This window comes from Anas acuta, chromosome 6, assembly GCF_963932015.1.
Source record: "Anas acuta chromosome 6, bAnaAcu1.1, whole genome shotgun sequence".
Lineage (NCBI taxonomy): Eukaryota > Metazoa > Chordata > Aves > Anseriformes > Anatidae > Anas > Anas acuta.
The window spans coordinates 25,231,816-25,255,435 of record NC_088984.1 but is presented as its reverse complement, the minus strand read 5'-3'; the positions used below and the strand labels follow the sequence as shown (position 1 = coordinate 25,255,435).

The 23,620-nt window shown below is 36.3% G+C and overlaps 1 protein-coding gene across 12 annotated transcripts in view; it reads left to right on the top strand.

Annotated features, from left to right (window-relative positions):
- PDE1A (phosphodiesterase 1A) overlaps nucleotides 1-23,620 on the top strand; it is a 222,140-nt gene that overhangs the window by 136,772 nt on the left and 61,748 nt on the right. Inside the window, exon 1 of one of the 12 annotated variants that reach the window (XM_068685900.1) lies at nucleotides 8,186-8,354. The exons of the other annotated variants lie outside the window; for them this stretch is intronic. Coding sequence (XP_068542001.1) covers nucleotides 8,299-8,354 — 56 coding nt within the window. The 5' untranslated portion in view covers nucleotides 8,186-8,298. Of the gene's footprint in view, nucleotides 1-8,185; nucleotides 8,355-23,620 lie in introns of those variants that run through there. 12 annotated transcript variants of the gene reach the window in all.

Here is a 23,620-nt window from a genome sequence, read left to right as displayed (position 1 = left end):
ACTGGTCATGACACATGCTTAACTAGCCTGCTGATTGAAGGATTAATTCTTTCTTTTGTTTGCTGATAACTGACCCAATTTACACATCAGAAATAACAGTTATGAATTTAAGTTGTACATTTGGCAATCAAACATTTGAACTCCTCTATGAAGCAACATGGACCTCTGACAGAGCAGGTCATAAAATGTGTTTATCATATGGTCATGTTGAATAAGAGGAAATAAGGCAAGGGGGATCTGCTTGTAAGTATTTCAGATGTTCCTCCTAAAGCGTGTGGGAGTCTTCTGATAATTTTGAGAAACTACTTCTTCCACTAGTGGCTTTGTAGGCATCTACCATTGCCAGTGGGTGGAGTTTCCTCCATCTGCACAGCAGATGAGAATTTTGGACAAGCAGTCATTACAGGAGTTCTTAAATGAGCTGAGAAATATCATATCTTAGGTAAAAAAACTTTTCAAGATCTTGTGAAATCAGATACGTATTTCAGTTTGGTTCTGTGGAGTTTATTTATAGATGAGGAAAAGATTTGATTGCAATAAATTTTGGAGACTTTTCAAAGGAAAATTTTAGCTAAATAATCAGTTTCCTCATTAGAAACTGTTTGAGTGGGGTTCCTATTGTTGGCATGTACATACTAAAATCCAAGTAAATATTTTTAAAAATATGTTTTGAGAATGTTTTTAAAGCGAGTACTAAATAATTGTAAATACTGTAGATATTGTACATGGGAAGCACCATCCATTCATTTACTGATGTAGAGCTGTTTGTCCTGTTTAACAGCAAACAGGCTCTTCCTTTCCCAGAAGTTTTGTAACATCATGTGGCCTCTGTCCCAGTGGCTTTCAGAGCAATTTTATTTCTGCATAACATATTATGTTGTGAAAGTGAATCTTGGCATTGATACATCTCTGAACATCTAGAAAGCAACCCAAGATACGGCAACCTGCTTAAGTATTTTATAAGCAAAATAGAATAACTGTGCTCTAATATTGCTCTTTGCTAAGTGGTGGGAATTCAGTCATTACGTAACAGAAATTTAAAAAGGGAAATTAAACACTAATAGGATATCTACTATTTAATGATACTGAAGTGTTTATCTCATCCTCTGCAAAACTTAGGAAAAAAAAAGCTAAAGCAATAACGTGTTTTTAAGCATACCAATTATAAAATGATTTGCAGATTAAAATGTTGTGTTATCCTTGCTTATTTTACTAGTGAAAAAGTCAGAACTGAGTTACATAGTGAAACACCACTTGAAAACAAGGATGGTCTCTAGTCTCTAGACCTGTATTTGCAAATATATTCGAATAAGCACAGCTTTCATGAGTGTAATTTGAATTTTGCTATCCTGTAGAGTTATCATTAGCTCCATAAATTTGTTGAGAACTGAAATACCACTTAATGAGAATTTTGAACATGATGCAACTGCAAATCAATACTATTTTTGTCAGACTGATTATGGTTCCTGGCACTCTAGAATCATCTGTCTTTAATTTAAAAATAAGAAAATAAAATAAGGGTAATTTTTATATAGTGAAAGACTGACTTCATAGGTTTATGATGGATCAATCACTATATGTGGCTTACGTATTTTATTTTTCAGTACTATAGATTTATTGAACGAAAAATGTACTAACATTTCTTATGAGATTATGGCCTTGTGCATTTAATAGCCTTTAAATTTCTTTGCATTGAATAATAAATTTGTCCAATTTGGATTACCTGAGATACTGCATTTTAAAGAACAGAAAGAACATTAATAAGCAAAGTCAAAAAAACAAATGACTTTTTTTTTTTAAATGCAACTTTCTATGTTCACTGATACTTGATTTCATTACAATAAAGTTACATTAATAACACTTTTTTTTTTGGGGGGGGGGGGGGGGTGCAGAAGTTATTATAATCAAGAACCTTACTCTAAATTTCAGTCTTGTGTCTCTCTCTTCATAGCTAATACTGTAAGCTCTTCAGTGAATAAGTGACTTAACTGGAGATATTATAGATCCACTGTTATGCAGCAGTTACGTTATGTCCTGATGAGTTTCCTTTAGCTTAGGGATAAAATATAGTCTGGTCTCATAGCTAAGTGTGCTTTTATAAGGACCTATTGAGCTCCCATCCAGCCTGTGATTCTCAGTCCTTTATACTTTAATGAGAGCTGAGAATAACTTGTAAAAAGCCTGTAGTAGACCAGTTTTACCAAAAAGTCATTTCTACACATTCTGGAGTTAGCAGAAATGAACTTAAGTTTGATGCATGGTCTTCAAAATGGGGAAGGAGAATTATTGTGATCTTGCAATTATATTAATGTCAGCAACCCTGTCCAGACCTCTAACAGTGAAATCTAAAAACAAGCGAAGTCCAGCTTTATAACCACTTTTCTGTTATGAAGCTTTATCTGAGTTTTGATGATGCTGTCACTTGGGTGCACCAGCTACAACAGGAGCAAAATAGTGTCTTACTAGTTCACTCACTAGAGCTAGAACTCATCAGAACTCACTAGTTCTGATGCCTTGTGAGTAGATAAAATAGTAGGAAAAAAACTTTTTGTAGAAGATCCATCCCCCCATTCCCACTCATCCTTTCAGTTTCTGAAGACTTCAGAGTCACAAAGTTTTAAACCAGCAAACTGTCTTGTAGAGGACTGTGAAAAGGATCTGCTATGTTGAAAATGGAAGAAAAGACTTTGTCCTCTGAGGCACAGTAGTAACCAGCATGTTTTCTGTTTTTTCCAGTATATTTCTGTGTATTTCAGAGATCTATACCCTTCTAGTTTTAAGTTTGCAGGCTTATATCTTCTATCTCAAGCCTGAAAGGCTAAAAATACTCTGGACACAGCTACTCATGTCCAACAGAATGAAACAGGTTTGGCACAATCAATTCCTCTGAAACCACTTTTTTTTTTTTTTTTTTAATCTGGACAGTAACATGACCAGAGAACAGAGATAACTTATCAGAGCATGGCAAAAAGGTGGTTGAAAAACAGGAATGTAAACACCAGTACTGTAATATGTAGGAAACGTTTTAAGCTTTATGTAAGAAGGTTTGGATAGGCAGTTTTCATTAGTCAGTAATTGTAGTGTCTTGAGTTCTGGGCAATGTAGCTAACTCCCTGCTAGTGTTATTTATTATTTATTTATTTATTTATTTATGTTTTTCAGCGTACAGGAGAAACACATGGCACAGAGTGGCAAAGAATAAGCCTGTGAGCCAAGAGAATTGTGTCATATTTCCCATGACCCTTGGCACCTAGCTTCTCATGTTCCTCAGTATCCCTATTTGTAGAACAGATAAAAATTTGGTGTGTAACTCTCAACTTGTTTATAAAATGCCACAATATCCTTGGATAGAAAGTGCTATGAAAATACAAACTATTCTACCAAATAAAGCCTCACATTACAAGCCTCTTTCTCTTTGAAAAGGAAAATAGATTCAGAAAGCTTAAAGAGTCTACTGGCTATAGTCGTACAGCATAAAAGCTCTTAACCATGTATTTATTAGAGAATGTGAAGAACCACCCACTACTACATTTATATGGATTGTTTCCTTTTGCTCAAGACTGAATATAGAAAGCAGTAAGTATGTATTGTTGAAATTTTGAGAAGTGAGCAAAACCTCTTTCTTTAACCGTGAATAGTAAATTAGTAGGACTCTGTAAAATTTTTAGTGACACTTTTAATTGAAGTGGGAGTAAATTGAAATGGTTTTACAGTTTTTATTGACAGTAGGTCAACCCTTTCCCTAGCTGGCATAGTTAGGGTGATGGCAGAGCAGAATATGCAAGTTGTAAAAGAAGATTTCATTGCTGATTCTTTTACTTATTCAAAGTGATCAAATGTGAGAAATGGACTGCAGATTTCTTCTGAAAGTAATTCTTTCAATGAATTAAATGATTAATAGTCTTATATTTTTTATAAGAGATTGCTCCAAAATGGTTTATTTAACATAGCCTATGTTTTCTATGTGACAATGTGGTGTTGGTGTTTTTTATTTTCTTAAACATTCTTTCAAGTCAGAAATAATTTTTGATTTTTGAAAATTCAAAAGTCAGATTTGACTAAGTGCTAAGTAACTTAAAATCACTAAATTTTGTCAAAACAAATATTTTTTATTTACTCACTGTTTTTCACTTTCACATATATACTTTTGAAAGTTAAAACCAAGCACAAAGCATGTTTATTTATTTTATTTGAAAATCATTAAGTCAGATTCACAGTTTTAGTAGCACAATCTATCCTTGTTAGAAAGGATAAAAGTTACAGGATTAGGTGTTATTTTATACTTTAAAGCTCAGACTGAGACAAAATTTTAAACTATTCGCATCTGGACATGATGCATCTCCTGATTTAAAGAGGACTAAGCTAGTTAGATAAACATTACATGATAAGAAAATGAGAAAGAGGAAAATTTCCTTTGCACTGAATGTCCTTTCTTAGCTACTACAAGATATGAACAATAGAGTTTTTTCCTCTTGTTATCAACACCTTTTTTAAAACTTTTATTTTTTATATGCATATATATATATATATATATATATATATATATATATACGTATATATATATATATATATATATATATATTACCTTCTTGTGAAACTATTCTGGCTGGGGAATGTACAGGGCATGAATGTCCCTGACCTTGAAGGGAATTCCTCTAGTGGGACTCTGAGACATCAGCACTTTCAGACGTTTGCAGCTGCCCTGTCCCTGTGTGTACTTCAGCTGTTTCCTAGACAATCCAACAAACTCAATCACAGTAAATGAATAAGTGCATTCTTTCTCATCAGAAAGAATATAAAAAGTGGCAGTGCAGTTCACTATTAATTGAACAGTGGCTGTTATTTCTGTGTCAGGAAATAGCAGGATGAGACTGATCTCAGGTTTTCCATATAAAATAGGAAAGTTCCGGGTACTGGGAACTTCCATCCAGTTTTACCTCTATTAAACTCCTCTGCTGATACACTATTTCTTCTTTTCTTTTACTTCTATTTCTTTTGGTATGACATAGTTATGACTAAATGTCAGTAGTGCCAGTAGCAGCAAAAACATAAGCAAAACTATAATAAAGTGAACATGCAAGACTGATGGGCCCTAACAAAGAAAAAGTGGAACACTGAATTTATTTTGGGCTTTTGAACAAAGAGACCTCTAAAATATTTTGTGCAATTGAAGGTATGGTCTTTCAGCTGACAAATGACTAACAGAAATGTATTCAGAGAGACATTGCTATGGAGGATCTTCTTCAGAGGCCACTAAGGGGCAAAGCTGCCTTTAAGTAGTTACTGCCTTAGCCTTTGGTGCTAAGGAAGAATCACAAGTGAAGAGACGAATATTCTCCCAACTTTCAGCCCTGCTCTTCTTTTCAGCTGACAGTCTGTGAGATATGGTTCATATGGTGCACAAAGAAAACATATTGTTCTATGTCGTTTCTTATGTTTACACAAAACATACAGTCTTTTTCAAAATCGGTTTGACTATAGGAATTAATAGACCAATTTAGATAAAGCCAGTTGCTTGGAATAACTTTGGAATCTCTTAAAATTAGTATTATAGGGCATGGGTTTCTGGGAAGGTTTTATTTTAGTCTCCAGTGACGTGATATGGTATGCTGTGCAATTCTGTAGCAAAATAGCTGGCACTATTTGAAAAGTACAGTTTAGTAGTATTTTCCATTGTTCACAAACAAGGCTTTCTGATTTAACAAATAGTACTCCTTTCCTTCGGAAAACTGTAAATACTACAATTATAGATTTGCAGCAGAGCCAATTCAAGTCTTCTCAGAAGCACAGGCTAAACTTAATTTTGTCTTGGGACAAAATTAATTTTGTCTTAATTTTGCCTCAGGACACCAGTTTTCAGGTCTCTACTGTGCAGCTACCCCAAATGCTATGCTGCCTGGGGCTGGTGGCATTGCTGACATCTTTAATTGGCAAGGAAGTGTGAGAGAGCCAGTGACATCCTAAAAGAGCAGAAACAAGCCAATATTTTGCTCTCTCTTTATATGATCCTTTATATGTTTAGATGGCTTCCTAAAAATAAAGCAAGCAATCTAAAGAAAGTGTTTCTAATACAACTTTTTAAATGTCTTTTTAGGAAACAATTTCTGTACAGCAGTAGTAACGCCACAGGCCAAAACCAAAGTCAAATAACTTCTATCAGCTGGAAGCTCTCTACAGCAGCATAAGAAGGTTGCCTCCTGCTCTTTAGTGTTGGGTGAACAATGGGAAAAGAACAGAATTACTGTGTTCTGAGGGTCCGAAGAAAACAAATAATGCCTCAATTGAAACACGTAAAGCTACTGAATTAATTCCTTGCATGCATGACACAGAAGTAGTTAATAGCCCAAACACATTTATTTTGAATTTTATAATAGATAAATTGGCATTGCATTAACAAAAGTTTTCTTTAGAAAAAAGATACCAAAAGTTTATGTATAAGATTATTGGGTACAGCGGCCATGAATACATTCACAACTGCATGATTGTATACACATCTATATGTGTATACACATGTATATGTATGTGTATGATTGTATTTCTAATGGTTTTCAAAATCTCATGAAATTAAAAATTTGTAAATATTATTAATAACCCTTTAAGGAATGATATTTGCCATGATTGTGGCAAATATAAAAGGCTGTTGAGATGTCTGTAAATTCTACAGATAGAAAGCACCCACGAAAATACATTTTACTGCTTTAATAAATTCCTCTTGTTGACCTGTGGTACAAAGTATTGTGCATAAATTGTATTTGATAATTTTGTGTAGATGAAACAGTGAAGCCTGGGAGAGATAAGATACGAACTCCCTGCAGTCCTAGTTAGAGGGGGAATGTGTAAAATGCAGCTTCAGTAAATCCAGCAAGGACATTCTGGCAATTGTCCGCTTAGTTGATCATTCAAATTGCTTTTTGTCAGCTACTGATTCCTCTTTTCTGACTGTTAGCTCAACATAAAAATATACGGGCTAATATATGGACTTTAATGTCCAGTATCCATCCTATTCACACATTTTAAAAATCTTTGAAAATATTCTTATTCTGTAAATTAAAGTTTTGGATCTTTCATACAATCATAAAACCTAGAAAGTGACTGAACATGATGAAATATATATATATATTTATACATATAAACAGGTGAGCTGTCTTTCAAGAAACTATCATTTTACATGGCCTTTTATTATTGGCTCATTTCATCATAACTGGTGCTTTAAGCAAGTTCATCTTTCAGTTCCTTTCTTATTCTCACATTAAAATATCTGAAAGTGATTTGGATGAATTTTCAGCTCAAACGAGCAGCCCTCATGTGAAGTCCAGGTAGCAGCCTGCATTCCGCTGTTGCTGGTGGAAGCAGTGTTGTGAGTCTGTTCCTCAGGGGCAGGCACAGTCTCACAGAGATGACTGAAAAAAAATCTCAGCCAGTCTCTCCCCAGGGAACCGCAGTGTGTGTCCTCAGTCCAAAGGGACGATGGGGCTGAGAAGATTTAGTACTGGGAGACAGGAAGGGGGAGGAGGGAGATGCTTACACTGGAACACTCGCATGTTCCCTGGGTAACCGGGTAGTCAGACGAAGAAACTAATAAATCGGATTAAGAGTGTGGAACCCAAGCTTGGACTACAGATCACAGTTCATCTCAAAAGAGAACAACAAAAAAAATCATACATTTTATCAGATGGGTTTTGTTCCCACTTGTGTTATGGTCATTGTTTATTCAGGAGTGGAGGTAGCTGTAATCTGTGTTCCTTTACTACCACGTTGGTGGTGCAAAAATATTTAGATGCAACAATCTCCATTACTTTCCTATGTGTGTTGCTCTGGGGTCATGCCTGAATAAGAAGCAAATTAAAACCTGGGCATGGTAACAAAGGAGGCCTGCGTGTTAAATCGGGTTATAATCAATTGCAAAAGGTGAAAAATCATACAAAACGAGGGATAATAGTGTTTCTGACATCTCAGAAGACTGCAGTGCATATGCATTTTCTCTGTCTCCGTCTCTCTGGCTTTCTCTTTTTTTTTCTGTTCTCACAACACATGTACGAGATCGGCTTTTTATGTCATACTGCAGTAGCACCATCCCACACACTCTCTGTCTCTGAAGAAATGTAACCCTTCTCCCATTTATCTTGAAGTAGATTTCAGTGATTTCTGAACTGAATATCTTCTGTCTGGAGGAGCATATATCTGCTTAACCTGTAAAGAAATGACAGCCTAGGCGTGAATCAGTCGCTCAAATACAGGCATCTAGTGCCATCTGAGACACCTCAGGGTGTCTGAGACATCCACCCAGGGCTGGCAGCTATGTCACAGGACCTGCAGGACACCTGCGCTCTTCTGGAGCAGCAGCTGGGGACCAGGTGAGATACGCCAGGGCATCTCAAATGATGCTAGATGCCTGTATTAGATAATGGATTTGAGCCTCCTGTTTCTGGGCATAATGTATATTTAATGTATAAGATGACTGATCAAAAGTTAAGGTCCTGGTTTTGTTTTTGTTTTGTTCTGAGGCCAAGTTGTACAAATCTGTAATTACGTCGTCTCCCTCTTGATGCTAATGGAACTGCTTATCCACGTAATTGCTTACTGTTTTGGGTACATGACTGAGCTCTCCAGCTCTCCAGTCTGGCTATGCAGCAGCTGTTCTTGAAGGGAACCTTGATAAATGACAGACCATTCAAAATTTTTCTAGTTCATAATATCAAAGGAGCAAAGCCACACAACTTTAGAGCTAATAAGTAAAAATGATCATGTATATTTACACAGAATGCTTTGCACTTTAGGGCTTGTAAAATCTTCTGTCAATTCTGATACTGTACAATTTGTTCAAGAAACAAGAGACTAGATTATATAGCATCTTTTTCTGAGACCAGATTTATGTTTTGTATGTCAAAATAACATTAAGCAAATCCTCTTCTTCCTGCTAAAGAAGCTAGCCAGTGTGTAGCTCTTAGGAATTTTCTTTTTCAGTGATAAACATTACTTCAAAAACTTTTCCATGCACCTGGGTACTGACCAAAGACAACAAACAACGGAACAGGAAACCATAATTCAATTCTTTACTATATAGAAAGCTTTGCAGATGACCTAAGCAGCTACATTATTTATGCACTGGCTTTTTAGAGGTTTATATGTTTTTTTGGCTGGTGCAAATGGAAAATCTTTCAGTGTGTTCGATGTACGTTTAACTGGTTTTTAATCCTCTCCATAGTTATACACCTATATTGCTTTTTCTTCTGCTTCAGAGAGCAAGATAGAAAACAGTCATAAAACATTCCCACTGATATTCCCTTCAAACATGTATATGTTGCAGACCAAACTAGTTGCACAGCTTTAAATGCTGGGGACTTAGAGCCAAATCAGTACAGCAGGGACCTTTCTGTTATTAAAAATTACCTTGCTTGAAATGGATATTAGAGGTACTTGTGGTATATTACAGTTTTATTATGAACACTATTTCTTTTTTCCTTTTCCATATCTAGTGTTGATTATCTATTTTGTTAATACTTTTTAAAGCCTGACTTTATTATTTTCTTAATAATTGAATTTTTAACATAATCTCAGAGGTGAAACTTGTGCCAACCCTCAAACCCAAAGACAGCATGGGTTTCTCTGTAGACTGGCTCCTTTCCTGTGAGCTAGGTTGAGAAAGCTACAGGCAGCAGAGCTGCTTATGGTAGTGTTTGTTGGGTCATGGGAAGAAGCCAATCATTCCAGCATATCAGGTATATACAGTTCCTTGGAAGTGTTTCCTTTGCAGTGGTATGTAGAAGTACATCTCAAAGAAAATAAATGAAAAGTAAAATATTATTTTATTGTGGCAGTAGTTTTCTTTCCTTTTTTTTTTTTTTTTTTTTTTTTTTTTTTTTTTTTTTTTGTTTTGTTTTGTTTTTGTTTGAAGAGGTCTCAGGCATTTTCATCTACATGACCTCTCCAGCTGATACTGCTGCACAGCAAGCTGTATTGATAGGCATGTGAAAGTTCAAGGGATCTTTTAGTATTATGCCAGTTATGATTCTCCAAGCTGCTTAATAGAGTGTTTCTTTTTGACATTTGTAGATATTTTCAGTTGATGTGTGTCTCTCTAGAGACAAAGAACTGAAGCTGAAATTTCCTATCATTCTGTCAAAAATGACTGAACAAAACAAGAAAAAAAAAAAGTACATTGTGCCTCCAGGAACTTTAAACATTTCTGAATAGTAGATAGGATATGCTTCAGTTCTCTAGAATCTTTATCTTTTTTAATCCATCCTATACAACTGTCATGAAAATTTGTCTTCTAAACATACATTGGGAATATGGGATCAAAACCTGCTAAATATTGCATGTATTATGTATTGCAGTTCTTTTGAGAATTTTAGAATATGGAAATGGAAATCTGATCAGGTGAGCAAAAGTTTAGGTCAGGCACTTTTGCACAAGATAGATTTCCTGCTCTTCTGGAGAGATGACAATTACGTGTTCAGTCGACCTGGTTCCACAGATGTAATTGGATCATTAGATTCAATCTTGACTTCATTGATATAATTTATATATTTTTTTCATCTTTGTTCTGTTTTCAACAGAGGGGCTAGCTTAGGTATTAGAGTTACAATTTATATATTTATGTTTGAATAGCTCTTATGAAGTGGTCTCAACTTAAAATCAAGGGTTTGGCACCTTCTGCTGGAGCTGACAGCACTTCCACAGCCATTTACAATCATGCTGTTAATAAATTATTGATTAGTTAAAAGAGAAAATTCAATTTGTGAAAAGGAACATGAATGAGAAGTTAATAGGTTCATTTATTTCCCTTATGATTTTTTAGTCTCTGCTTTGCCACCTGCTTCTTTATGAAAATATGCAGTCAATTTCCTTCAGCATGCACATGAGAAAAAACTACAGAATTGTGAATTAAGATGCTTATTTTAATAGTTGGATGTCCTGGTTTCTACTCCAGCCTGGTGTCCTAGTCAGTGAACATAAGCAAAATGGATTATAATATCACGAAGACTAGGAACTGACCAGACAGTTGTTTGTGGTTGGACTTCTGAGAGTTGCCCTGATAAAACAGACATTCTGGAACTGAAACATACTTACGTCAGCTAAGCAGAAGTCTAATGTACGTACTGATTTAGAGGAGCAGAACAATCCTTATCAGATGGCCCAGAGGCTGATGCATGTGAGAATCAACTGCTGAAGACATAAAGCTGTTCTGTCAAGTACCAGTGTGAACATGCAGAAAAATGCAAAGTGACTGCAAAATGCTTCCACTGTTCTGTGCTCTACTGATAAGAGGTTTTTGACAAAATACAGGCTTGCTTTTCATAAGAAAATGCTATTTTTTTCTGAACGAAAAGCTTTTCTGGTACTGTATCATGTTCAGTGACATTTTGGTTGAGAGAAAGATCCATACTTATGGCCTACATGATACATTCTCTGTTATTCAGAAATAATTTTTGTTTTCTTTGTGAAATGTATTGAAAGGTCTGAGGAAATTTTTGTGTTTTGTGTACTGTATTAAATGGTATGAATACCTGTCATTAAGTATAAAAGATAAATATTGAGATTATGTTAAATCTGAATGCAAAGTAGAACATGTGACCTTAGGAGGAGCACTAAAACTCATTGATTTGCCATGATTACCACAAAAGAAGACATTCTTATTTTAAATTTTAGAATGATAGCTAAATCTAGAAGCTATGTAAAAACAGTCAAGTTCTATAGGAGGATGCTGATAAACGATCTGGCAGATCACACGATTATACTGTCTGATCCATCAGTAGAGAAACAGCAGGGACATATTTTCATTAATAGAGGAAATGCACTAAAATAAATCCATTCCACAATGGTGTTTATATTTTAACAATTATGAGCAGCTAGCTAAATGCAATGACAGGTCCATTAAATAGAGATTCTATAGGCATCGTGAATAGGATTATCAGGACATATTTATCTTTGTTTCTTTTTAAAACTCAAGATCTCTAAAAGGTCTGAAAAACCTCCTAACTGACTTTTATGGGGTTCCTATAATCCTATTTATAAAACAAAAGTTTCCATGTTCATTCACTGATGTAGGTCCACAAAATATTGTTTAAGGATTTTTCTGGTTAAACAAGATTTATGAGACAATATGTTTTGGAAAAGTGCCACAGTCTTACAAATGTGGGATTAGGAGGTGCTGACAAGATTCAGAAAAGCAGCTCAAAAACTGAATTATTCATCACAAGGAAACAGTGGAGCAATTCTGAACAAAAAGTAATTATAATTTCCAAAGCAGACCTAGGCCATGTATGCATTACATTTACAGTATTAGAAGGGATGCTACAGAAAACCTTGGTGATGCTTAAGGTAGCATTTATTCCATCGCCATAAAAGTGAGGAAAATTTGGGTTGCTTTATAAGACACTAAAAATTCACAGTTTAAGACAACTATGAATCTGGTGGAGTATTATGTGGTGGAGTTAACTGGAATACACATAAAAGGCTTGCAAAATCAAATAATATTTTATTAAAGATGACATATTTTCATTTTGGAATATTTCATGCCAGTTCAAAATCATTCTACCATATATACAATTTATAACTTGGAGCTTTAAAGAGGCTACATCAGAAACTATCCTGGTTAAGTTTATTCTTGGTGTGTAACAAGAACAACAGAGAGGAAAGGAAAGATCATCCTCAGCAAAGCTTAGTGCTAAGTCATGAGTTCCAATAATCTGGAGATATAGATGTAGATATGATATGAGACAGTTTGGTACTTGTGTTGTTTGAAAAATACTCATACAGTGAATCCTTCTTCTATGTGTGGGATAGCTTCTCTGTTTGTCGAGTCCCAGAGTCCCACCTTACTTACACCAAAATCACTATTTGGCGTGGCTGGCTGCTGCTTCATCTCTGCAGGATATTGGCAAAGCTCTGCTCCCTCTGGGAGTTTCCAAAGGATTCCTTCTTGATTTCTTTGTGAGCTGAGCCTATAAAGAAAAGAAGATATACTAGAGGATTTACTATCTCAAACCAATATAATTCATAAATTTTTATATTCAAAGGCCTGAAAATTTGCTGGAGAGCACTGCACATGAATTGAGTGGAAAGACTAATGGCAAAGCAGAGGAAAAGATACAGTCTTTATTACTGTAATCTTTTCACTTGTTTTTATGCTTCTTTGGCCTAAATTGATCAGAGAATTGATGTTTAAAATGAATCTGAATAGCTTTACTCACTTTTACTCAGAAGCTTTCACAGGCTTCTTAAAGAAATGGGTCAGTATGTGCACAGTACAGCTGGACTTGGGGGTCTAATGTGATTTATGGAAAGTAATTGCAGCCTAAATTTTCATCTGAAAAATGATAGGACAGTCCAGTTGAAACCAGAGGTGGTAAGCCACAGAGGTAAAACTCACAAATCTTCCTCATATATAATATAATTTATTCCTATGATTATGTTATACATGTATGTTGTCAGATTCTGGGGCTCACATTGATTTATGATCAAATATGTCATGCTATTATGCTTCTGAGAGGAATTAATTAATTCCTCCTACTACAAAAGTAATTGAAATCCATGTCAGAAAGCTAGATAGCATAAATGAGGTCATGAAAGTTTAGTAAATTTTAAGTCATTTCTGTAACCATGTTTGTGGTTGAAGTGCCAAGATCTCTTTTTTGAATACATCAGAATGTAGCAAACTAGCTCTGGTTGAGTAAGCTTCTCCAATTCTATTATCAGAAAATAATTAGATCTTCATCTGATTAATCCTCTTCCGGAGTTATTGTTGTTATTTAGTGAAATCAGTTTTAAAAGGCTTATTTCATTGTACTGCAAGAATGTTTTTTTGTTGTTGTTGTTGTTTGTTTTTTTGTTCGTTTAATGCTGCTCTAGTTTGAACTTTGATAAGAGTATTCTAGAGAAGAATCTGAGATTACCTATTCTGGATTAAAATTTAAACTAAATACATCTGGCATGGCTTCAAAATAATAATCATAGTGAATGAAAAGCTTAAACAAGTATTTATGTACTAGTACATTTTGAAAACAAGGGTAGATAACAGATATTTTATGGCAAAATATACTTTAAATTACTCCATGGATTAACTCCACACTCAATCCGATTCACAGTAATATGAATGCTTTTCTTTAATTCCTGATCCAGGATCTACAGGAAGAAAATTATTACACTGATTTTAGTTTAATTTTTTCTTCATGTAAAATACATTAACATGTATCCAACTGTAGCATGCTAGCAGTATTTTAAGGTATATGCTGATCCATGCAAAGTTAGAAGTACATTTGTCAGACAGCAAATTTAAAAGATATAAAAATGATTAGAAGATTAATAGAAAAATCGTCCTTTTGTCTCCCAAAAGTTATGCCATTAATCATATTTTTTCTTCTGGGTACAGATAGTTTTTCATAGCTGTTAGCTGTTCCTGTTTATCTCACTTTAATTTTATGGTACTGAGTCTTGGGCAAGTTTCTTCATAAAAATACATAAATATTTCTGCTAGTTTAGTTACCTTATTAAATGTCAGCGTCTCTGTTCACATTTCATTCATATTCCTTGGCTGACTATGACAGAGGAAGGCTTTAACCTGACTTCCTCACATACTCTCAGTTAATCAGTCAGGCACTTCAGCACAGGTTTCCTAAAAAGGAAGCAAATCTGTCTTTTAACATCTTCCTTTTTTCCTTAAATGTTTAAAAGCTAGATTTAGGTCTCTTTATTGCTTGATTTGATCCCCCAGCCTCAAGGTGGGCGCACATTTTTCTACTCCAATGTGTATTTAATTTATTTATCTATAGGAATACCTCTAACAACTTTATCACTAGAGTTGTTAAAAAATTGGAGCATATATATATATATATATATCCACCTTTCAGCTGGGTGTTTTTTGACTCTCTTGCTTTTCCTTTTTTTTTTTTTTTTTTGACTTGTACCCTCACTATGGAAACAAATGCATTTTTTAATCTCTTTCTCTTTCTTTTTGTATCATTTCAGAAAATGCAAACCTCTGGCAATGTTAACACTGTAATCTTTCACACATCTTTCCAAATTGCATCCTTGAATCCTCGGGTCAACCTGCCAATGTCCCAAAGTTTACAATTTTGATGTTCCCTACAATAAAACTTTTAGTCAAAAACAATCATAAAAAATGGCATTAGGAAAACACCAAACCCACATAAATAATGAGCCGAGATAGGTATAGAATGGCTTACAAGGCACAATTCCAGGTATGGTCAAATCAAGTGTTATTGAACATTGCATAGCAAAGAGCCAGCCAGGGTCTTGACATGCTATTCAAACCATATAAGCACATAGGCAGTCCGCAGCAGTTATTGTCATTTGCTGACCTAAGAAAGAGTGGTGGCCTCCCAAAAAGGTGATATCTCTTTGATTTTCTGTCATTTTCAGATTATCTTTCTGCAGTGAATTTACACTCTAACATGAAAATTCTCAATCTGTAATATTAACAATAAAATCTTAAGTAGAGTTTTCATCGCAACGACCACAATCAAACAGGCTGTAAACACTAATTTCATAAAAGTTGAGCTCTTATTTTTGTGGTTTTCTTGATCAAGGCACACATACAAAGCTACATTCAGTGAAAATCAATCTTTAGCATTATAATTTATTTTTCTTTTACCATCAACTCTTGAAGAATGCCCTGCATTGCATACTCAAGACATTATGCAAATGTGTGCAGGTGAAAGTAATATATTCATAGTTTAGTACTGAACCAGACACTTTCTCATTTGCATTAATTTATAAAATGAAACTCCTCTATACTTTGCTCTAGTACTTCTCTATGGTCATTATTCAGTTGAGCACTCCCTTCTGATTGAGGCCTGGATTGATCACCAAAGTATTACAGCTGGCTTGTTCCCTTGGTCAAACTACTGCTTTACTTCTCTGAGTGATGCTATTTTAAAGTGAATAAATTGATTTAAAAAATGAGGATTCCAAGATAGGAGAATCTGAAAAGAAAAAAAAGACAACACCAAAAACAAACAAACAACGACAACAACAAAAATGCACTGTTTGAGAATGACAGACAGATCACACTATGTAGTTCCATTTCCAAATCTTTCTAACGAACCATTTTACTGACTATTTTGATTTCAAGTCATGTTTGTTATGTATTATACACACAGGCTTTTCCTAAATCTGTGGTACATGTGTAGATGAACACTATCTTCTAACATAGACTCAAGAACTTTACTAGTTTTCTCTTTCAAAATTCAGGTGTAACCAGTTTTTTTTTTTTTTTTTTGGAAGGAATGTCAGGAGTTAGCAGAGAATCTAAAGGGTAGTGATTCATTAAATAGAGCTATGAAAAATGAAGTACTGCTTAGCAGTTCTGTTAGTCATGACCATAAGGGAGCTGAACTTTACAGATTACCTTTCACATCCCTAGGAAGTACGTTTAAGGATTTTGTGCTATCATCTGAAGAATTCAGACTTTAATTTCTGAATCCGAGACAGTCACAGAAATTAATAACAAAATTTTATGTTGTTAAAAGCTGCTTTTGAATTTTTCTTGTAAACCACTGCTTGCCTCAAAGACCAGTTATTTTCCTGCTGAAAGCACTTTCTGGTATAGGATTTGTTTATCTAACAAACAACATTTATAAGCAATTTCACAAGTAATTAAATTTATCTGGATGAATTTAGTTATGTGGTTCATTTTGAAATCAGTATAGGACTTTTTTTTTTATAAAGTGATGCAGTGGTGCATAATTTGGCAACTAAGAAAGATGGTCACCCTGTTGGACAGTCTGATAATTATTTTATTTTATTTTATTTTATTTTATTTTATTTTATTTTATTTTATTTTATTTTATTTTATTTTATTTTATTTTATTCCATTAAAGTATAAGAGGTGCTTTATAAGGCACTGTCCATGTACTTTGTCTTAGGAAAGCATTATTGATCTGATTCTCTTGTTAGGAGGATCACTTATATGATGGTGTACCTCCTTAGATGTGAGTGATGATTAACTACAAAACTTTCTTTTTAAAACAAGGAAACACCTTCATTTTATTCTGTAGGAAGCATGACGCTTTCTTAGAAATTCTGCTGCTGTCTGTTGAGGCTGAGAGATATCTTCTGTGTTACATTTTCTTTCACCTGGAGATATAGAGGTATTAAATAAGATGTCTGCTGCAAAATTCTTGGTGAATCAATTCTAGGTTGGATGTGGTACTTAAGGATGTGATTTGGTGGGTAATATTGGTGACAGGGGGATGGTTGGACCAGATGATTTCAGAGGTCTTTTCTAGCCTTAATGGTTCTATGATTCTATGACAGTCTGTGTACTATATGATGGATAATGGGTTGAAAGTTTTATTGCTCAAGAATAACTTTGTTTTTGGAAATATTCTTTCTGATGAATTGCAGGGACTTGTTCTACTCATTCTGAAGTATTCAAAGATGGAGCTATTCAAGGACCAATAATGAATTTCAGTTTCACACCTTAATTCAAATTTATTTTCTCATGTAGACAATTTCTAGATCAAATTCACATGTGTAGGAATGGTCATGTTACATTTCATCCTACTTAAAGAATATAGGGGAAATGTCATCTGCTTGATTCTTTCCTCTTTTAAACATTTATACAGCTGTCAAGTGTGTTTAAGCTTTTCTAATGTTCTACTTCTCATTACCAAGATCTACTTTGAAGTACTTTGATTTGGCAATTCTTCAGCGGAACATTTATTTTTAACAATTTCAAATGCCAGAAGTAAGTTTCACACATTACATAGAGTGCTGGATTCTAGCATCTCCTACTTTTTTTTCTCTTTTATTCATTTAATTGCAGTATTGCAATTTTAAATAAAAACCCTGTTCATATTCTTACATTGTTATATACATTATATGTACTCTATCCTTTCTTCAGAACCACTGAGATGGTAATGATTTTACAGCAAAATTGTACTGTAATTGCTACAGCTGTTGTGCTAAAGCATTTATGTCTTGCTCTGTCTTTTGAATGAAAAAATCTTTAATTGAACGTAGATGTGTTGAAGCTGTTAATTATTCAGTAAAAAAGACATCTGAATTAAGGTGCTTTTTTTTTTTTATAACATTTTAGGGAGAGTAGAGTGACTTTTAAATATTTTTAGTACTTTATTCAATAGTCCATGATAGTTCAAAATGAAAATATATTTTTATATATATATATTTCAAAAGTATTTTCCAATAAATGAAGATCTGTGCTTTGTTCATCATGATATACTTTTAAACCAGAATTCAAAATAAATTGACTCTGTTCTCCCATCTGGAAGGCATAATTATCCTACGTATTAAAAGTTTAACCTCTTTATTCTGGTACTTAAAGTCCTTAAATTTAAATATAAGTTGAACTTAGTAGAACATAGGTCTTCCAAATGACAAGTTAAAGCTTGACCTCAAGTAGGTTTATGTTTGTGTTGAAGGTGTGGTCACATGGACCGGTCCAGATTGGCCAGCTGAACCAACTATCCTGATAGCATAACCGCACATACAAACAAATTTAAATATTGCCAGAAGCGTTGGCTGTAAAGATTTATATATGTTCTTCTATGATATTCCTCAGGGAAATTCTGTCCTGGTTCTAATTGTTATCTTCAAGAAGTCAAAATGTTAACTCTTTGCAGACTGTGTTGTATTTAATACAGTTTGATTCTATAGGGAAGACACAGAACAAAGTGTTGTATTAATGTTAGTGAAGGACACTTCCTGGGCTGTTTGCTCATACTTGACTTTATCAGGGAGAAGGAAGGATATTCATGCTAAGTGTCATAAATGAAGTTTCTTTAATCATTGGGTGTTTCAGTGCCTAGCACTTACCAAGCTTCTGCCCTTAACAACCACAGAAATTGCGCCAAAGTGACTTTCAGTATATCTTATGAGTAGTCTAGATTTTTATTTATTTATTTATTTATTTATTTATTTATTAGTACAAGGTTACCAATTCTGGTTAATGTGGTCTTTAATGAAAGAACATTAGTTGGCTTTTTACATGATGGTTTCTTCTTAATGTTTCTAAAAGTACTTCCTGCCTCTTTGCATGCTGTTTTTAAAGGATGAATATCAGCATTCTTCAATCCACATTTTCTGATCCTGAGGAATGAAAGGGATATTCAGCATACTGGTTCAGCATGGGTGTACCATCCCCTCTATGCTAATGACTTCAGGGTGAATGAGAGGAGAAACAGAATGAAAGAGTAATAAGAGATCTATTTCCAAACCCTTATCATTCTGTGATATTTGATAAGATGATAAGATAGCACTGCATGAGGACATATTCTCACATCTACGAATTCCTAGAGTAACTAAAGCAAAATACAGTTTGTAGCAGTACTATGTAGCAGGTAGGGAACAAGAGAGTTCAGAACCAGAAAGAAGTATTTTCAGACCATTAAATTTATCCAATTGCTGACATGAGAGGATCCATGCTTTGGGTTGTGTTATGAAATCAAGTATTTGGTGCATGAAGATCATATCACAGAATCACAGAATTTCTAGGTTGGAAGAGACCTCAAGATCATCAAATCCAACCTCTGACCTAACGCTAACAGTCCCCACTAAACCATATCCCTAAGCTCTTCATCTAAACGTCTTTTAAAGACTTCCAGGGATGGTGACTCCACCACCTCCCTGGGCAGCCTGTTCCAGTGTCTAACAACCCTTTCAGTAAAGAAATTCTTCCTAACATCTAACCTAAAACTCCCCTGGCGTAACTTTAGCCCATTCCCCCTCGTCTTGTCACCAGGCACATGGGAGAACAGGCCAACCCCCACCTCGCTACAGCCTCCTTTAAGGTACCTGTAGAGAGCGATAAGGTCGCCCCTGAGCCTCCTTTTCTCCAGGCTGAACAAGCCCAGCTCCTTCAGCCGCTCCTCGTAGGACTTGTTCTCCAGGCCCCTCACCAACTTCGTCGCCCTTCTCTGGACCCGCTCAAGCACCTCGATGTCCTTCTTGTAGCAAGGGGCCCAAAACTGAACACAGTACTCGAGGTGCGGCCTCACCAGAGCCGAGTACAGGGGGACGATCACCTCCCTAGCCCTGCTGGTCACACTGTTTCTGATACAAGCCAGGATGCCGTTGGCCTTCTTGGCCACCTGAGCACACTGCTGGCTCATATTCAGCTGACTATCCACCAATACTCCCAGGTCCTTCTCTGCCTGGCAGCTCTCCAACCACTCATCTCCCAGCCTGTAGCTCTGCTTGGGGTTATTGCGCCCCAGGTGCAGGACCCGGCACTTGGCCTTGTTAAACTTCATGCAGTTGACCTCAGCCCATCGGTGCAGCCTATCCAGATCCTCGTGCAGAGCTTTCCTACCCTCGAGCAGATCGACACATGCATCTAGCTTGGTGTCATCTGCAAACTTACTGAGGGTACACTCAATGCCCTTGTCCAGATCATTGATGAAGATATTAAAGAGGACCGGCCCCAGCACCGAGCCCTGGGGGACGCCACTAGTGACTGGCCTCCAACTGGACTTGACTCCATTTACCACGACTCTTTGGGCCCGGCTATCCAGCCAGTTTCTAACCCAACGAAGCATGCGCCAGTCCAAGTCAAGAGCAGCCAGTTTCTTGAGGAGAATGCTATGGGAGACGGTGTCAAATGCATTGCTAAAGTCAAGGCAGACCACATCCACAGCCTTTCCCTCGTCCACCCAGCGCGTCACTTTGTCATAGAAGGAGATCAGGTTCGTCAAGCAGGATCTGCCTTCCATAAACCCATGCTGACTGGGCCTGATCACCTGCTTGCCCTGCAAGTGCCGCAAGATGACTCTCAAGAGGATCTGCTCCATGAGCTTCCCTGGTACTGAGGTCAAACTGACAGGCCTGTAGTTCCCCGGGTCAGCCCTCCGGCCCTTCTTGTAGATGGGCGTCACATTTGCTAGCTGCCAGTCAACTGGGACCTCCCCCGATAGCCAGGACTGCTGATAAATGATGGACAGGGGCTTGGCCAGCTCCTCTGCCAGTTCTTTCAGTACCCTTGGGTGGATCCCATCCGGCCTCATCGATTTGTGCGCATCCAAGTGCCGTAGCAGGTCACCAACCAGTTCTTCGTGGATGGTGAGGGCCACATCCTGCTCCCCATCCCCTTTCACCAGCTCAGGGTACTGGGTATCCAGAGAACAACCGGTATTGCTGCTAAAGACTGAGGCAAAGAAGGCATTGAGCACCTCCGCCTTTTCCTCATCTCTTGTAACTAAGTTTCCCCCCGCATCCAGTAAAGGATGGAGATTCTCCTTAGTCCTCCTTTTTGTGTTGATGTATTTATAAAAACATTTTTTGTTATCTTTAACGGCAGTAGCCAGATTGAGCTCCAGATGAGCTTTGGCCTTCCTAATTTTGTCCCTGCACAGCCTCGTAACATCCTTATAGTCCTCCCTAGTGGCCTGCCCACTTTTCCAAAGATTGTAAACCCTCTTTTTTCTCCTAAGCTCAGGCTGCAACTCTCTGTTGAGCCAGGCTGGTCTTCTTCCCCGCTGGCTCGTCTTTGGGCACATGGGGACAGACTGCTCCTGCGCCATTAAGATTTCCCTCTTGAAGAGCGCCCAGCCTTCCTGGACCCCTCTGCCCTTCAGAACCACCTCCCAAGGGACTCCACCAACTAGTGTCCTGAGCAGCCCAAAGTCAGCCCTCCGAAAGTCCCATACAGCGGTTTTACTGGTCCCCTTCCTGTCCTCGCCAAAAATAGTGAACTCCACCATTTCGTGGTCACTCTGCCCAAGACAGCTCCCGACAATCACATCCTCCACCAGTCCTTCTCTGTTTGTGAAGAGAAGGTCTAGCGGGGCACCACCCCTGGTAGGTTCACTAACCAGCTGCGTCAGGAAGCTATCTTCCACGCTCTCCAGAAACCTCCTAGACTGCTTTTTAAAACAGTCTGGATCATGTGAAGGAGAGAGGGACTGTGACTTCTTAGTGTTAGGTCAGAGGTTGGACTCGATGATCTTGAGGTCTCTTCCAACCTAGAAATTCTGAGATTCTGTGTGATAATACCATTGTCTGGAGAAATGCTTTCTAACAGGAACTCTTAAACCGGCAGGCATCTTCCATCCTATGACACTGTGCCCACCCATGGGGCAGAAGTAGGTCATGATCTTTCTTACAAGAACATGAGATGCAGTTGCCATGAAGAGCTGCTGTGAGGTAGGGTTAACAGAGTTCTTCAGAAGCACAGAAAGAGACCTGTGCCAGGTCTGCACTCCTCTGATGATTTTCAGTGATACAGAGGTTTGGATGTATATATATTTTATATATATATATATATATTTATATTTTTTTCATATATATATATTTTATATATATATATTTATATTTTTTTCCTGGAATTTAGAGCTAACACATGAATATGATGGGAGGAGTATCTCTGAGATGTAGTCTGTTTGGAAATATCCTTCTTCTGCCATGATTTAAAAAAAATAATAAATTAATAAAGAATGCAGGAGACTGCTTTGCAAGATTTAGGGGCTAAACTTCTGCCTCTTACCAGCTTCTTCGATTACTGTGCTCAAAGTTGCTGTTTGCAGCACAAATAAAGCTTTTTACTTGTCTACGAGGAATAAAGGATATGTGACTTTTCTGTGAGTTTATTGCATTAACTTCAGCAAGTAAGACTTACTGAAAGTCTTCCATCATTTTTAAGCATGATTTTTGGCAGGTGATGAGTTTACATTTGATTTCCCAGCGTGTTGTTGATAGTGAGTTTAGCTAGATTATGATGAAGAGTTTGAGACATACAGACTGTTCAAGTGTTTGGCAACTTCAAGATTAAATAGCTTTAGCTGGCATTCTATATTATGTTTATAAAATCCAGGGGAACCTTACAGATCAAATGTCAATCTTCAGACAAAAATAGAGATTAATCAAAAAAGCATTCAAAGGATTTACAAATTACTTTTACTTACTATTTACAAATCAGTCCAATAGATGGTGTATTATTTGATTTTTATTTTATAGATTGATTGTGAAATGGGAATATGAGATAGTGAAGATGGAAATTGAGGCAATAAAAATACCCATAGAGTTTAGGGTAAGGAGAGACTGGTTGGTTACTGGTTGGATCTAATAGACGACAGAGAAAACACTTGGATGTGTATACATATTAAGTTATTTGCTTTAGAGAGCTTGGATCAGTTTATGATTTCAAGTGGAAACCATGTAAGACCCTTTTGCTTTGTGTGATTTCAGTTAGACATTAAAGAAAACTTGGAAATTTTGACTAAATTTTGATTAAGCCTTTTAGCACACTTGACCCTGATACTAAATGAGACCCAGAGTATTTACATGGTATTACAATGAAAATGTATAGAGTGAGTAAGGTAAAATGAGTTGAAGCCTAACAGACAATGCCTGCCTGAAAGAAACCACTTCATGATGTATAAACATGATTAATATTTAAAGAGCCAAGGCAATTCTATCACCATGAAAATGCATTTTTTCATTAAGAAGCTGTAGCTTTGAGTGTGTGTTATATAGCTGCAGAATTTCTATTTTAATTCATCAATATGGGTTTGAAGTTTTGGTATATCAAAACGTTGGCTGAATTACCACCATGTTCAATATTTATTTTCCAATGACTGAATCATAATTACAGATCACTGTGTACCACTCATAGAGCTTAAAATAATCACAAAATGAATTG